The 16948-nt window shown below is 37.3% G+C and overlaps 1 protein-coding gene across 5 annotated transcripts in view; it reads right to left on the bottom strand.

Moving 5' to 3' along the window:
* Nucleotides 1–16948, bottom strand: part of EPRS1 (glutamyl-prolyl-tRNA synthetase 1) — a 66758-nt gene that overhangs the window by 26304 nt on the left and 23506 nt on the right. For all 5 annotated transcript variants that reach the window (XM_049701249.1, XM_004271024.3, XM_049701233.1 and 2 more), the window contains 6 exons: nucleotides 15305–15415; nucleotides 12078–12214; nucleotides 10471–10678; nucleotides 9745–9857; nucleotides 6216–6333; nucleotides 423–782 (listed from right to left, as the gene is read on the bottom strand). In XM_049701249.1, coding sequence (XP_049557206.1) covers nucleotides 423–782; nucleotides 6216–6333; nucleotides 9745–9857; nucleotides 10471–10678; nucleotides 12078–12214; nucleotides 15305–15415 — 1047 coding nt within the window. The remainder of the gene's footprint in view (nucleotides 1–422; nucleotides 783–6215; nucleotides 6334–9744; nucleotides 9858–10470; nucleotides 10679–12077; nucleotides 12215–15304; nucleotides 15416–16948) is intronic.

Genomic DNA, 16948 nt, shown 5'->3' with positions numbered 1-16948 from the left:
TCTGATGCACAATAAAGCTTGAGAACCACAGATCTACACTTAAGAGTACCTCCTCTGAAAGTCATTCACCTTAAAGGGCTTCTTCTACTTCAGGACTACTTTAAATATCCTTTATAACTGTTCCCCCTGGCCTGCCACTTACAGACACAGACACTTCTGAGAGCCATTTATACATATCCCACAGGATTACAGTCTGTGCATGGCTCTTACTCAGCCCCACGCCCCCACTAGATGGTAAGCTGCCTCACACTAATATTTCCAGAGCTTGGCAGATAGCACGTATCAATAAATGTTGACTGTTATGTCAAAATACTCAATCGGACAGTCTACAGACAACATATCTCATAAGATGAGACTAGTCTAGGTCGTTTGACCTCATAAGCTTACTTACAATGTGTCTAAACTCATTCCAGGATACTGACCTTAGGGGCTTTTTCAGCTTTCAGTTTACGAACCGCCTCCCCTTGGGCAGCAACTTCATCATACAGAGATTTACTTTCCAGAATATCTGATGATGATGTAGAAGAAACATTCTGTACTGTCGCAGCAGGAGGATTTCCAAGTTTATATTCCTGGCCAGTTTTCTCCTTATATTCAGCCTTCAAAGCCAAAAGCTGTTTTACGGCTGCATCTATATCTTCCTTTGCTGCTTTCTTGGCTTTTAATTCACGAACCACATCCCCTTGAACAGCCACTCTGTTGTAAAGGACCAAGGAATCCTCAGACGTAGCACAAGTATTATTCAAAGAAGGAGCTGACATTGTCTTAAGAGGAGTAGCTGCCTACAGAGGCAGAAAACCAAAAGTAAATTAATTCATGTTAAAAATCTTTCCACAAAATTATATCAAACTGTTTTCTAATGTTTTTAAGTTAAAAACAAAATTTTAAAATTTTACTCCTTAAAAAGTTTAAATGAATAATCTCATTCCTAAAAATTTATCCTAATGAGAAATAACAGAAGTAAACAAAGGTAGAGGTACACAGATATTCACTGGAGCATTTTTATTACAGCAAAAAACTGAACCTAAATCATTACCATTAGAGGACTATTTAAAGAAATTATGACACACCCACCAGATCTGAGAACAAATCACTGCTCTACCACACACTAGCTGTGCAACCCTGAATTAGTTACTTAAGCCAGTTCTGCTTTTTAACCATAAGAGAGGGATAATAATTGTACTGAACCCATCAGGTTGATGGGAAATAAAAGGTAATAAATCTATGTAAAGCTCTTAGTTACAAAGGCTGAGAAAATGTAAATATCAATGAGTTAGGTATTATTACTAGTTTTTTAAAAGATGAGATATATCTAGATTGTTGACAAGGCAAGAGCTCCATGAAATACTGTGGAACAATTTTATAGTAATGCTGTGAAACAATTCCATTTGTGTAAGATTATATATTTATAGGCATATGGTTGTATATAAGCATGTGCAACAAATCCAGAGATATGTTGCCTAAACTGATTTCTGGATAGTGAATAACTATACTATATTTATTCTCAATGACATGCTCTTCTTTCACTTAGAATGTTTTCCTCCTACTGAAACCCTTCCAACTTTAAAACCCTGCTACACCATACCTTCCCTGTGACTTTTTTCTTTAATGGTCTTCTACTTAATTTTTCAGAATAATCTCATACATATTGATTGAGCCATACGTATTAAACTCCAAAATGTTTGGCTCTACTCCAGAACTCTGTCCTGATACCAGACCCAGTATTCTGAATGGTCCTCTAGACATCTTTACCTGGATAGCTAAGAGGCACCTCAAGCTGTATCAAAGTTGCATTTTACATGGAGATTAGGTTCTAAAATCACCATGTAAGTCAAAAACCACATACACTAAAAAATTAGTCCCCCCAAATTCCTTAAATCACTCATAATTTATAGTATTTTCTTGGTGAGGTATATATATGTACAATCATAAACATTCACATATAAGTGCATAATATTATATAATAAGGGAAGACTACAATAAAGGAAGCCATTGTATCAAAACTATATACAGTCTGTTCTGCTACACTTATTTTTGGTAAGATGAACTGACTCATTCATGGTTGGTAAACAGGGGAACAATATCAATATAATACTGAAAAATCACATCACCTTGTACGTGATTTCTCCCAGTGTGTTAATGTTTTATGTCAAAGGAGCATAAAGGAAAAAGCTTACTCACAATTAAAGAGAAAGCTTTAGAAATACATGACAATCTTACAGAAGAATGAGAAAGTCTGTATAAGTGCATTCCTTTAGGGCAGGTGGTACTTTAAAAAAACTATTTTCCATAACATTAAACCATCTAATGAAGGTGTAAGCATGGATGAAGAAGCTTCAAAAATATATATCCTCTTCTGCTCAAAAAAAAAAAAAAAGTGTTGAAGCAGGGTACTCCCTGGATCAGACTTTAATTTTTTTTAATTAATTAATTTATTTACTTATTTATTTTTGGCTGTGTTGGGTCTTAGTTACTGTGCGTGGGCTTTCTCTGGTTGTAGTGAGCCGGGGCTACTCTTTGTTGAGGTGCGCGGGCTTCTCACTGTCGTGACTTCTCTAGTTGCGGAGCACGGACTCTAGGCACACAGGCTGCAGCAGTTGTGGCACATGCGCTCAGTAGTTATGGCTTGCAGGCTCTAGAGCTCAGGCTCAGTACTTGTGGTGCACGGGATTAGTTGCTCCAGGGCATGTGAGATCTTCCCCGGCCAGGGCTTGAACCCATGTCCCTTGCATTGACGGGTGGATTGTTAACCACTGCGCCACCAGGGAAGCCCCAGACTTTAATTTTGATAACACTGGTATCTACTGGAGGCAAATACCCTCAAAGATCTATATATCAAAAGAGAGAGCAATACCCCTAAGGTTTAAGGCTGCAACGATGGCTGACTGCAATGTTGGGTACAAATGCCCGTCAACTGTATTTTAACTTCTATTAGGATCTGCGCAGGTTTCAAAGCTTTTCCAAAACCTTTTTGATACTCCTCCCACCAAGAAGCCTCTACATCCTCTCCCTTGAATCTGGGCAAGGTTATGACTGTTCAACCAATACAACATGGCAGAAGGGACTCTATGTGCGGTTTCCAAGGTTAAATCATAAACCATACAGTGATGCTTCGAACCAGTCTACTGGACGCTCACTTTTAGAGCCCTGATCTGTCATATACAAAGTCTCACTACCCTGACACTCATGCTGCAGCTCTCTGTCAACACCTCCACTGAGCTCCTAGCCAACAGCCAGCATCAACTGCCACCCATGTGGGTGAGCCATTTGGGATGTCTGGCCTTGTTGAGCCTTCAATGACTGCTACCCAGCCACAATATGAATGAAACCATAAAAGATGTAGTTTTCAGTGGTTTGCCCCAATCCTATTTTTCCTGATTAGTATGTCACCTTATAGAACATAAAGTTTTTCAGAACACATGCACTGGGGCTTCCCTGGTGGCACAGTGGTTAAGAATCTGCCTGCCAATGCAGAGGACACGGGTTCAAGCCCTGGTGCAGGAAGATCCCACATGCAGAGCAACTAAAGCCTGTGGGCCACAACTACTGAGCCTGCGCTCTAGGGGCTGCGAGCCACAACTACTGAGTCTGCATGCCACAACTACTGAAGCTCGCATGCCTAGAGCCCGTGCTCCGCAACAAGAGAAGCCACCACAATGAGAAGCCCGCACACCACAACGAAGAGTAGCCCCTGCTCGCCACAACTAGAGAAATCCCATGTGCAGCAATGAAGACCGAAAATAAAGAACACATACATTAACTCATAGCATAATACTAATAACTTTACAGAAAATGTAAAAGATGAGAGGCAGAGGTGTAAATTGGGACCAATGAGGGAACAGTAGCCAAATTTCCCATCTCATGCTATTCTAGTATATATACTAGCAGTTCTCAAGGTGTGGCCTACAAACGCCAGAGGGTTTCTGAGACCTTTTCAAAGGAGGTCTGCAAGGTTACAGCTATTTTCATGATAATAATAAGATGCAATTTGTAGTTTTTGCTCTCACTCTCTCATGAGTACACAGTGCAGTTTTACGGAGGCTAAGGCAAATTAAAAAGATTTGCAAAAATGCAAAACCATACCACTCTCCTAACTGAAAGTTTTCTTTTAGAAAACAGTTATTTTTCACAAAAAAATGTTATTTATATAAACATACGGTTGGGTTTATTATTGCTATTTTTTAAATGAATTAATAAATTCTTCTAAAACTTCTCAATTTTAATTTTTATGGCAAACACTGATAAATATAATCCACGTAAACGAAGGTCCTCAATCATTTCTAAGTGTGAAACCAAAAAGTTTGAGAACTGCTGGTATATAAATAGCACAAGGACACTGCCCTACTTAAATTCTCACTTCTCTTCCTTTAATTTTCTTTTGGCTAAGACTACACAGCTTTTAATTTGTGTAAATTAAAAGCTCAAGTCATGACATTCCCGCTCTTAATAGTTCCAAACTTGTACCTCCTAATAAACTGTGCTTCTGTCTTCCCTAGCTCAGGTTATTTACCACTCACTTACCTAGTCAACCAAAACAAAACCAGAAGTTACTGTCTTCCTGTTTTACTTCCTGAATTCATGTCCTACTTTATTTCCTCCATGCCCTCATGCTCTGGCTTCCTGACCACTTATCACACCTTCTAATCCTACGTCCAATCCACCCTCCAAACTATCTTCTTCACTGCTACCAAATCTTCAATGACTACCCAACTGCCAACACCTATGGACCCCAAACTATGCAGCAAGGTGTTCCAGGAGCCACTGGAAATTCCTAGGGACACCACGGGATGTTTTAAATATCTAAGGTAAACAGTAACATATCCAACATCTGTCAAACACTGCATAATACAAGTTCAAGGTGGCTCGGTTTCAACATTAGTGTGTGCTACATTCCTTTCAATGATGCCATATCTTTGCAAAGCTGGATTTTTCACAGCTGTTGTGTTAAAAATCAAATACCACAGGAAAATCACTGTGGAAACAGAAAATAAGCATGGTAGTGTCCAATCTGAGTCCAAGGTTCAAGAGAGAAATAAAAGTATTATTTTTTTCTTTCAATTAATACGTCATTTTAAGAATGAAATAAAAATAAGAATGTAATTTAAATATTTAACATTTAAGAACAAAATCTTTTATAAATGAAATTTAAGTTCCTTTTCCTTCAATTTATGTATATTATTTTTTTCAAATGGCTACTAAGTTACTGGGATATAAATATTTATCTAGTTGCTTGAACTTAACTACTTAATAAAGAGAACAGTTAGGAATTTCATTCAGCCTAGAGGTGTCATGAAAAAAATTACTGGGAAACTAAGGGTGCTATGAAATAAGGAAGTTTCAGGACCTCTGGCCTGCACAATAACCCCCCTAATTCTCTAGACATGTCACGGCCTCTCAAATCCACATCCTGTAAAATGAGGACAGAAGCTGTGTGTCTATCTGGAATGGCCTCCAGACCTGGACTGCCAGGAAGATTCCTAACTCATTCTTTTTTTTTTTTTCTTTTTTTTTTGCGGTACGCAGGGTCCTCACCTCTGTGGCCTCTCCCATTGCGGAGCACAGGCTCCGGACGCGCAGGCTCAGTGGCCATGGCTCACGGGCCCAGCCGCTCTGCGGCATGTGGGATCCTCCCAGACTGGGGCATGAACCCATGTCCCCTGCATCGGCAGGCGGACTCTCAACCACTGCACCACCAGGGAAGCCCCCTAACTCATTCTTAAAGACAGAGATTAAGCATTACCACCGAGATGAAAAAAAAAACAGAGGCCAAGTTTCTTATTTGCCCTTTTTCTCTTTTCTAACCCTCAATGACTGCTCGGAGCTCTTCTCCAAGATGCACTGGAGTTTGATAAAGTGCAGACAGGGAGCCAGAAAACCAGGTCACTGTCCTAACACTGTCGTAATGACTTGTTTTCTTGGGCAAGGATCTACTACAGCTCTATTAGAATTAAAAAAAGGCTTTTCTAAAAGATTCTTTTAATCTAGTCTTTCTTACTCTTTCACATAAAAAAAATTAACTTTTGAAAATCTTGTTTTGCAGGGTATTTTAAAATCTTACAAGAAAGAACAACAACAACAAAAATTGCAAAAGTTAGAGTTATTGTCTTCTTCGATCTCAACAGTGAGGAAGACAATCTTTGTAAACAAACAGATTCTAAACCCTAGGACAGAAAGATCATTGATTAGAGACATATCCATAAAAGTAAATTATTTACCTCATTCTTTGTCGTTTCTACTTTGGTCTTTTCCTTTGACCCAGATGTTGGCATTTCCTTCGTATGCCCATCAGGAATGTATATCAGAATGCATGGAGCTTCTATGCAACTATATGGACTAAAAAGAAAATGAAGGGACAAAAAAGTTTGAACAAAATTATCTGAACAGCAATTAAAATTGAATTCCTAGATTAATTCAATGGCACTGTTAATACTTTTCAAGGTATAAGTAAATAGTCCATTCTCTTATTCAAATCAGTCTCTTCAGAGTAGTTTAAAAACAATATATAAAAATTGACAGTGCTAACCATAAACTTTCATGGATATGAAAATGCTAAGTCCAGGACAAAGTTACATCTACTCTGGCCACCAGAAATGGCATTAGTGGATGTTCATGGTCTCACTCTTGACTTAAAAGAAATGCATCTACATACCATACCTAATCTGCTTATGAGCAGAAGAATGTCTGTAAAACATTTATTTTGTAAGAATTTCTCAATTTTAAAGGGTACAGTTATTAGCAAAATCCACTGCCCTTGAGACTACTCATAAGCAAAATATTTTTTTGAATTTTGTGGCAAAGGCCACAGAGTAAAAATAAGTGAGAGACTTTAGTAACAACAGAATCCTATACATCTCTTCAGTATTTCTGAATATGGCCTTATTGAAATATAATTTCACATACCAAAATATCCACCCTTTGAAAGTACACTATTCCCTGGTTACATAAAATTGTGCAACCATCACCACTATCTAATTTTAAAACATTCTCATCACCCTAAAAAGAATCTTTGTACCCTTTATCTACCACTTGCCAGTCTCCCATGCCTCTGGTCCCTAGCAACTACTCATCTAACTTTGTTTGTATGAATTTGTCTATTCTGGACATTTCATATAAATGAAATCGTACAATACGTGGTCTGTTGTGACTAGCTTACTTCACTTAGCATAATGCTTACAAGGTTCATGCATGTTATAGCATGAATCAGCGCTTCACTTTTTTTTATGGCTGAACGATATTCCCTCGTATGGGTACACCACATTTTGTTTATCCATTCATCAGCTGTTGGACATTTGGGTTGTTTGTACCTTTTGTCTATTACGAATGATGCTGCTATGAGCATTCATGTTCAAATTTTTGTGTGAACATATGTTATTACTTTCCTTGGGTATATATATAAAAGTGGAAATGCTAGGTCAAATGATAACACCATATTTAACTTTTTGAGGAACTGCCACTTTGTTTTCCAAAGTAACTACATCATTTTACAATCCTACTAGCAATGTATGAGGGTTCCAATTTCTCCACATCCTCGACACTTGTTACTGCCTGCCTTCTTGATTACGGCCATCCAAGGGGATATGGAATGATATCTCACTGTGGTCTTGATTTGCATTTTCCTAATAACTATAATATTGAGCATCTATTCATGTGCTTATTGACCACTTGTATATCTGCTTTGGAGAATGTCTTTGTCCGTTTTTAACTGTCTTTTTATTATCAAGTTGTAAGGATTCTTTATTTATTCTGCATACAAGTCCTTTATCAGATACATGTGCAAATATTTTTCTCTCATTCTGTGGACTGTCTTTTCACTTTCCTGATGGTGTCCTCTGAAGCACAAAAATTTTTGATATAGTCCAATTCATGTATATTTTCGTTGGTTGCTTATGCTTTAGGTGTTATATTTAAGAAAGCACTGCTAAGATTACAAAGACTTAAACTTATGTTTTCCTTTAAGAGTTTTATAGTTTAGCTCTTACATTTAGGTCTTTGATCCATATTTGAGTTAATTTTTATACATAGTATGAGGTAGGGGTTCGTTCACTCTTGCACGTGGTTGCTGATACAGCACCATTTGTCGAAACGTTCAACAATCTTTCAGAATAAACTGAGAGCCTACTCTCTTCTGGGCATGACTCTAGTTGGTACCATCACCACCACCACCACCACCACCACCACCACCACCACCACCACCACCATCACTAAATATTTAACAAGGGCTTTAATAAGTACTGGGCACTGTGCATGCTGTTTACACACATGGTCTTATTTGACTAACGGCAACGTGATACTAAGATGAACATGAAAAAAGTATCTGCCCTTAATGAATTTCCAGTGGTGGAAACAAGATAGGTAGATAGACAGACAGACAGAAAGATAGATACAACAGCATGTGATAAATATTCTAAAGAGGAAAGTGCTCGCTGCAATGGGGACACATAGGTTGGGTGCCTACCCAGATTAGAGGAATACAAGAAAGCTCTGGAAGAAGTAACATTTGAAAGGTTACCCAGATGAAGAAAAAGAAGCACGGCCATTCCAGGAAAAAGCAAGAAGTTCAAAGGTAGCTGATGACTTTGGAAAGCCCCAAGCAGTGCAGTATCTTGAACAGAAGGGAGGAAGAGGTCAGCTACAACACAGATGGCTCAGGTGGGTCGAGAGGCCATTACATGGAAACTCTTGCACGCCAAACTAAGAAGTTTAGATTTTCCTCTGAAGCTAACAAGAATTATTAAGCAGGGGGGGATAATGTGATAAAATTGTTACTCTGAAAGTTTTAGACTGGAGGCCATATGAAAAGTGGATCAGAAAAGTGCAAAACTGGAAGGAAGAGACTACTTTAGAAACTGTTTTGGCAATCAAGGAAGAAATGCTAAGGGCCTGAAACAAAGGCAGAGCAGTAGAAGCACAGAGATGAACTAGGCAAGCAGTACAAACAACAAGGTTTACTGATTAGAATGGGGGATGAAGGAGAAGAACTGAGGAGAGATGGTAACTAGGATCTTGAATTTTGAAGTTTGAGGTACTTGAAAGTTATCTATTCAGAGATGTCTAAAAGGCATTAATTAGATTCACAAGTCTGGAGCTCAGGAGTGAGGTCTGATCACAAAGTTAAAGAGATGCAATAAAAAACAGCAAAGACAAAAAAAAGAAACGCGAACAAAAATTCAGACTGAAAGTTCTCCTAGTAATTCTATTACTTCATGGTTTAAAAAAAACACAAACATTTGTTATAATCCTCTAACTGTACCTGCTGTATGTACTATTTGTATTCTACAATATATCTAATTAAAGTACACTATAAAGAAAAGCTGCCTGTGATAAACCATAATGGAAAAGAATATGAAAATGTATATATATATGTGCAACTGAGTCACTCTGCTGTACAGCGGTAATTAATACAACACTGTAAATCAACTATACGTCAATAAAAAATAAATTTAGAAAAAAAAAGAAAAGGTAATAGCTATAATGTTTATCCAAAGATAACACTGAAATATTTTTCTTTTTACTTGGACCATGTGAAGATGAATGGTTTAGTTCTAGAAATAAAATTTGTTATTATGCTGTTTCAAAGTTAAAATTTGTTACAATGATGTCTGAAATAGTAAATACAGAAGAACAAATGAAACCGAACAGAGAATTGTCAGGTACAGTATTTTAGTGGAAGTTCAATCTTTAAAATATTATTCACTATAAGAATTTTAAGCATTTTCATTTAAATGTTCAATTACACTGATTTACCTAATGGGTTCATAAGGTTGATCACATATGAAGAAGCCTCTTCTCTGGAGTTGTATAATGTCTCCTTTTTTCAAATCCTTAAGGCAGGGATCCCCCAGCATTAATTCTTCATGCTGTAAAGATGGTATAAGACCAAAATACACTTTCTTGAACATCAGAGCACTAAAAACAACCCTAAAATGCAAGCAGCTTTTTCAGTAGCTGCAACAGGATATGTTAAAAACTTTACTACTTAAGCACATGCAGTAAAACAGTGAAATATTAAAATAAATAACAATTATTCATTGTATTTCTAAAAGTTAACATTTATATACTGATGGGCTTCATGAACCTCTTAACTAACTTGATTGGTGTCCCTGCAGATATAAAGAAATTTCCCACTATAAATATGAAGTACAATACAAGAAGCACACAGACCTAGCTGAAAGGCATGCTGGCGCAGCACTAAAGCACAAGGGTTCTAGAGCCAGGAGGCCTGGGTTTGAACCCCAGCTCTACGCCTTATTGCCTGTCCTCAAGCAACTTACTGAACCTCACCGTGCCTCGGTTTCTAGAATTTATAAAATGGGAACATTATTCTTTTATATCATTTTTAACAAAATTCTAGAAATCTTTTCCATTTTATCTGAGGAAACAAATACTTAAAACTAATTTTTTAAATTCTAAAGAAAAGGTTATACTGATACAACAGAGCAAGATGAAACAGGGTTTCTTTCAGGAGGCTACCTTACTGTTCTTGTTGACATACTGCTTAAAGTCCTCGTCTTTTCCCAGTACGGGCTTTGTGATCAAGTGCTCGTAAGTGACACAGATTGCTGGGACAGGAAGAGCACGTTCGGTCTCGGCAAGCCATGTGATCTTAGTGGTTTTCTTATAGTCTTTGTTCTCCAAATTCAATTTTGCATCAAGAGATACAATTTTTCCTTCTGCATTTCTAAAAATAAGATAGGAAAGTGTTTTCAGAAAACAAACTTTAACTGCCACAAATGCATTATTTTGTTCTGTACCTGTAATAAATGGATAGGGAATTTTCTTTGGAAAAATTTCAAATAAAACATTTATTTGAGTTTCTAGTAGGTGCCAGACATTAACTGGTTAAGAGATGAATGAAGTAGAGTCCCTGCTATCAAGATACTAATATGTGGACATATCCCCCATACATCTGATGAAGAACATGAACATGTTTATGAATTTTAAAGTCACCTGGAGTAAACATTAAAAAATCTAAAATACTGTATTTTCAAAACATTTATCAATTACTTGACATCATATGTAATGACACAACAACTGATATTTCAGAGTTTACTAAATTAATCTTAGCATACTATGTCCCATTTGTGTAGTCTTAAGAACTGGTAAGTGTAGCACACTATAATAACTGGAAAGTTCATATTCAGCACAAAACGATTAAATTTAAAGTAGATTTTAGTGTCCATCAACAGAGTAATGGATAAAAAAGATGTGGTACATATATACAATGGAATATTAGCCATAAAAAGGAACAAAAGTGGGTCATTTGTACTGACGTGGATGGACCTAGAGACTGTCATATAGAGTGAAGTAAGTCAGAAAGAGAAAAACAAATATCGTATATTAACCCATACATGTGGAATCTAGAAAAATGGTATAGAGGACCATATTTGCAAAGCAGAAACAGAGACACAGACGTAGAGAACAAAAGTATGGATACCAAGGGGAAAAGGGGTGGGGCGGGAGGAATTAGAAGACTGGGACTGACACACATACACTACTGATACTAGGTATAAAATAGACAACTAATGGGAACATACTGTATAGCACAGGGAACTCTACTTAATGCCCTGTGGTGTCCTAAATGGGAGGGAAAGCCAAAAGGGAGGGGATATATGTATATGTACAGCTGATTCATTTTGCTGTGCAGCAGAAGCTAACACAACATTGTAAAGCAACTGTACGCCAATAAAAATTAATTAATAAAAAAATTTAAAAATAAAAAATAAAGTAGACTTTAGGATATACAGAATGTTATACATACAATTTCTGTCCAAAGGATCTCTCCACCATGCAATTGCATTCTGAGAATTAGATGATAAAAGGGGGGCCTAAAGCATTAGAATTATTTTTTATATCTACATGCTGTCGTTTTCAACATCACAAGCAATATCCTAATACCCTATTAATGTAATGAAACATATATGGAAAAAAAACTTAATGTGTCCAGAATTTGCAGCATCTATGCCTGGGTAGATGTACCAGCCAGCACCATCAATGGGTCTGAATTAGGTAATTTTTAATAAATGAATAAACATAAAAGACTTTCCTTCCATATTTATTTGAAAACAAAAAGTTCTTACCTGTGTATTTTAGTAATGTTGATGTTGCCCCAATTTATAAATGTAACCGTCTCACCCTCTGACAACGTCTCTGCGTCAGCACCTTCAATGAAAACTTTAGGACTATACCAGACGGGTTTCAAGCCAACATCAGGATTCTGATTAAAAAAAAAAAAAAAAAAAGAGAATGTTGGTTGAAACAACAACTATTGAACCCAGTATGAAATTTATACATTCATTCATTTTATTCCTTAACAAAAACAGAAGTCATCTGTATTAGTCTGAGTCCCAGCTCTGTGACCCTGGGTCAGACACCTGACCAATAATGTACTGGAGTCAGATGAGGGTGGTCTGCCCCTGAGATTACTTCCAGCCTAAAACAATCATTCTTTGTTTTTAGAGTTAAGACAGTATTTGTCTCACAGTGTCCCTCCAACCAGAATCTGCTTTGCTAGCCTCAAAAATCTCACTGCTTTTGCAGCAAAGGAGAAAATAAAGTCATTCCTCATCAGTGGCTGTGGAACGTCACTATAGGAACAGACGTCATCTTAGCAGGAAATGGTAGATCTTTCACATTTTAGGAGACAAATTTTAAAGACAGTAGCATACATGTACAGAAAGATGAATTTTCTGCCTTTTCAGTATATATTATATGAAGAAGAAAAAGAGATCCGGAAAATAAAAAGAATGCTATATTTGTTAAATTTCAGGTTTTTGTTTGACCGAAATCAAAAGAAAAAAAAGTGTAAGAAGATCCTTTGAATAAATGTTAAATAACACGCGTTCAATAATTGTTCATTGAATGCACCAATGCACTTGAAAAAAGTCAGTATGTTGCAACAACTTATACTATGCTGGGCTCAGAACAGAATACTGACAGGCTAAATATAGAACACTTTGTGAGAGAAAGGATAATGAAAATTCCACAGAGCAAACTGAGCAATCCAGTCATCATTTAAAGTGTTTCCTAATCGATTAGTTATTTAACTATTACTTATTCTTTATTATTACAAATAAGCACCCTTAAAAGTTTTATTCTCACCGTTCAAATTTTAAAACATTAAGCTTCACATTTAAGCTGACTGTAGTGGGCGATATGATACATCAGAAACCACCATTCACCTGGTTGAACCCATCAGATGCAAGATAAAGGCAACAGTAAAGCCAAATCAATCTCACACTCACACACACACACACACACACACACACACACTCTCCCCAAGTCTTATTAGGGGTACCCTTAAAATAAGTCTTACAAATTAAAAAGAAGCTAACGTCATACAGAGAAAGGCAATCATAGGCTACCACTTAAAACATTTATAGCTGTTCATGAAATGTATCACCTTACACCTGAGTAAGTCTATGAACATAACACAGTTATGAGTAAGGTTATGAATATATTAGTCTATTAGTATATGAGTGAGTTAGTCTATGGACATAAGCTTCATTGGATAATAAAGATATTTACAGACAACTCACAAAGCTGGAACAAAAGGATCTATTTTTTCTTCAAGACTATCAATCTAGCAGTTATAACCATGTGAGACAACAAACATGGCTTAACTAAGAAGAACTCCCTGCTACCTGTATTTAAGATTTATATTCCGAATTCAGATAGACAGATATCATTGTCACTTCACTGATATTTTCTAAAACAGAGCCAATGGCAGCATGATAGACTCTGGACTCAAGCTGTGATTCAATACTATTAGGTCAAATGTTTTGGCTTAAAGGCAACAGCGAATAACCCAGCTAATAGAGAATGCACCTCAGCTTTCACACAGAGATAAGAGCATGGATTATATAATACCTCCAGGAAGAAATAAATTCTTATTATACACTAATATGCTATCTCCACAAAATAAAAAATAGGCACCGAGTGTAACAGTTCTGTGTGATGTGCTGTGGATAGTAATACCGCTAGAATAAATTTCTTCAGTAAGAAATCCACAAAAACGTTTACTTCCATTAGTATCAAATTCTTGAACAGCTCATACAATTCAACATCAAAAAAACAAACAAGCCAATTTAAAAATGGATAGAAGTGAACAGACGTTTTGCCAGAGGAAATGCAGATGGCCAACAGGCATATGAAAAGATGCTTAACATCGATAATCACCAGGGAAATGCAAACCAAAACCACAATGAGATACTGTAACCTTGCACCTGTCAGAACGGCTATCATCAAAAAGAACACAAATAACAAATGCTGGCGAGGATGTGGAGAGAAGGGAACCCTTGTGCACCGTTGGTGGGAATGTAAATTGGTGCAGCCACTGTGGAAAACGGCATGGAGGTTTCTCCAAAAACTAAACATAAAAGTACCGTAAGACTCAGCAATTCCACTCCTGGGTATATATCCGAGAAAAACAAAAACACTAATTCGAAAAGATACATGTGCCCCAATGTGCATAGCAGCATTGCTTACAATTGCCAAGATATGGAAGCAACCGAAGTGTCCATCAACAGATAAATGGACAAAGACGTGGTGTGTACACACACACATACACACACACAAACACACACACTGGAATACTCAGCCATAAAAAAGAATGAGATTTTGCCATTTGCAGCAACATGGATGGACTTGGGAGGCATTATGCTAAGTGAAATAAGTCAGACAGAGAAAGACAAACACTGTATGATATGACTTACATGTGGACTCTAAAAAATACAACAAACTAGTGAATATAACAAAAGGAAGCAGACTCACAGATACAGAGAACAAACTCGTGGTTACCAGCTGGGGAGAGGTGGGGGACAGGACAATATAGGGGTGAGGGGTGGTAAGTACAACAAATGGGTATAAGATAAGCTCAAGGATGTATAACACGGAGAATATAGCCAATATTTTGTAATAACTGTAAACAGAAAGTAACCTTTAAAAACAGTATAAAAAATTTTTTTTAATTAGTATGAAATCCTGACAAATAATGCTGGATCAAAAATGGTCCCCAGGGCTTCCCTGGTGGTGCAGTGGTTGAGAGTCCACCTGCCGATGCAGGGGACATGGGTTTGTGCCCCAGTCCGGGAAGATCCCACATGCCGTGGAGCGGCTGGGCCCGTGAGCCATGGCCGCTGAGCCTGCGCTCCGCAATGGGAGAGGCCACAACAGTGAGAGGCCTGCGTACCGCAAAAAAAAAAAAAAAAGGTCCCCAATCATGCTATTGCCACCAAAGTACATTTTTCCCTTTGATTATCCTGCTCCTTTAACAGAGAGAACAACATTGGTGAAACCGGAGAGTGACCTTCGGGTGTCTGGCTACTTCTTTCATCTCCTCCTGGGCCTCAGGGATGTCCACCGGGATCACCTCTTTCTTCAGTAACGCGACGTATCGTGGAGCCACCGGGTCAATAACCTGCAACAAAGGCGTCCTTGTGTTAGAATATTCAGAGATTTTTTAGAACTTCATCAATAAAATAAGTAATAGCACAGGAATAACAACTGGCATTCTTTGTTACTGCATTTACTAATTTTTTGGTTTACCAGCTAACTCTTCTCTAACATTTAGCTGTCAAGTAGAAAAAAGAAAAACAATCATAAACAAAGACTATGTGAAGGATTTAGAGTTCCCTTCCAAGAGTAACTACTGACAAGGGAAAAGAAACCAATAGTTAAAGCATATTAGAAATATTCCGAAAGTAATTTTTAACTATGATATTAGAAAGGAAAATTATCCTGTGGGGTTATGTAACAATCCTACAGGTAAATGTGATACTCCATTTTGTATTGTTGGAGAAGACTGTTTTGAAGGAATATAGAAATATGTGTTTTAGTATCATTTTCTATAAGCAGTGTTAGGCAACACACCACCATCAAAAGCAGAACACCATTAGGTCACTATAATAAGGCAATTCTATAGAGTAAAAGTAAACAAGTATTTCTACTGGTCTGCATGCTATATATATGTATACACACGTATATAGGGACCACTGTGTTCCCAAGGGCCTGGCACATGCAGGTAGTCAACACATATTTACAGGTTAACTGAATGAATGGTAGTACTCATTACATTCTAACCTACTCTACCTCCAAAACAGAAGCAGCACCCCCTTCTGGATCCGATGTATCTTTCTCATTTCACTATTCAATTTAAAATTATCCATGATGACCAATCACAACAGCAGTATTTAGATACTAAATAAAGCATTTGGAAGAAAAATGTAGACAGAAGCAAGTGCGGAGTCAAATAGCTAAGTAAAGTAATGAAAGTCATTTTCTTCCCATTAGAAGGATGCAGGAAATAGTGGTATGGCTAATTAAACTTGGCTGTGCCTTTTGGTTTATATTGGGTTTTTGTTGCTATTGTTTGGCTGGTATTTTGTTGTTGTTGTTTGCTTTGAGAGTATTTCTCAGAAATTCTGAATGAACTTAGAGAAGAAACCATGCTCAGAGGGTCAGTCAGAAAAGTCTGAAAAGCCATCTAACTTCCCCTTGATTGCTACTCCTTACCTGCTTATATTTCATGCCAGTACTAAATCAGCGCCAGCCTCCCTCTAAACTTACTGTTTCATTCTTTCCTTCCCTGAGGTTTAAAAGTCATTCTTACTGGTTAAGGGTTCCTTCTTTCAGCTTCTACTGGGTTGGAATGATCACAGATTTAATTTGTGACTTCTCAGTTTAGTATTTAAGCCAGTAAGATACAATTTCTTCTTTTAAAGAAGATAAAACTAGACGATCCAACCTGAGAAACTTCAGTTCACTGCAGCTCAGTTTCCTCAACTGACAAAGAGAGCAGAAGACTGTTTCTCACACTTGACTAATTACAATGATCCCTTAGGGCACTGGCTGGCACAGAGTTTCATGCCACTTAACCCTGAACGACAACGATTCTAATCGTCTGAAGTAAAGTCTGGAAATCTTTTTTTTTTTTTTTTTTTTTTTGCGGTAC

Source organism: Orcinus orca, chromosome 1 (assembly GCF_937001465.1).
Source record: "Orcinus orca chromosome 1, mOrcOrc1.1, whole genome shotgun sequence".
In the NCBI taxonomy this organism is placed as follows: Eukaryota; Metazoa; Chordata; class Mammalia; order Artiodactyla; family Delphinidae; genus Orcinus; species Orcinus orca.
Note: the sequence above shows the minus strand (reverse complement) of the source record. Positions and strands in the feature narration are given on the sequence as shown.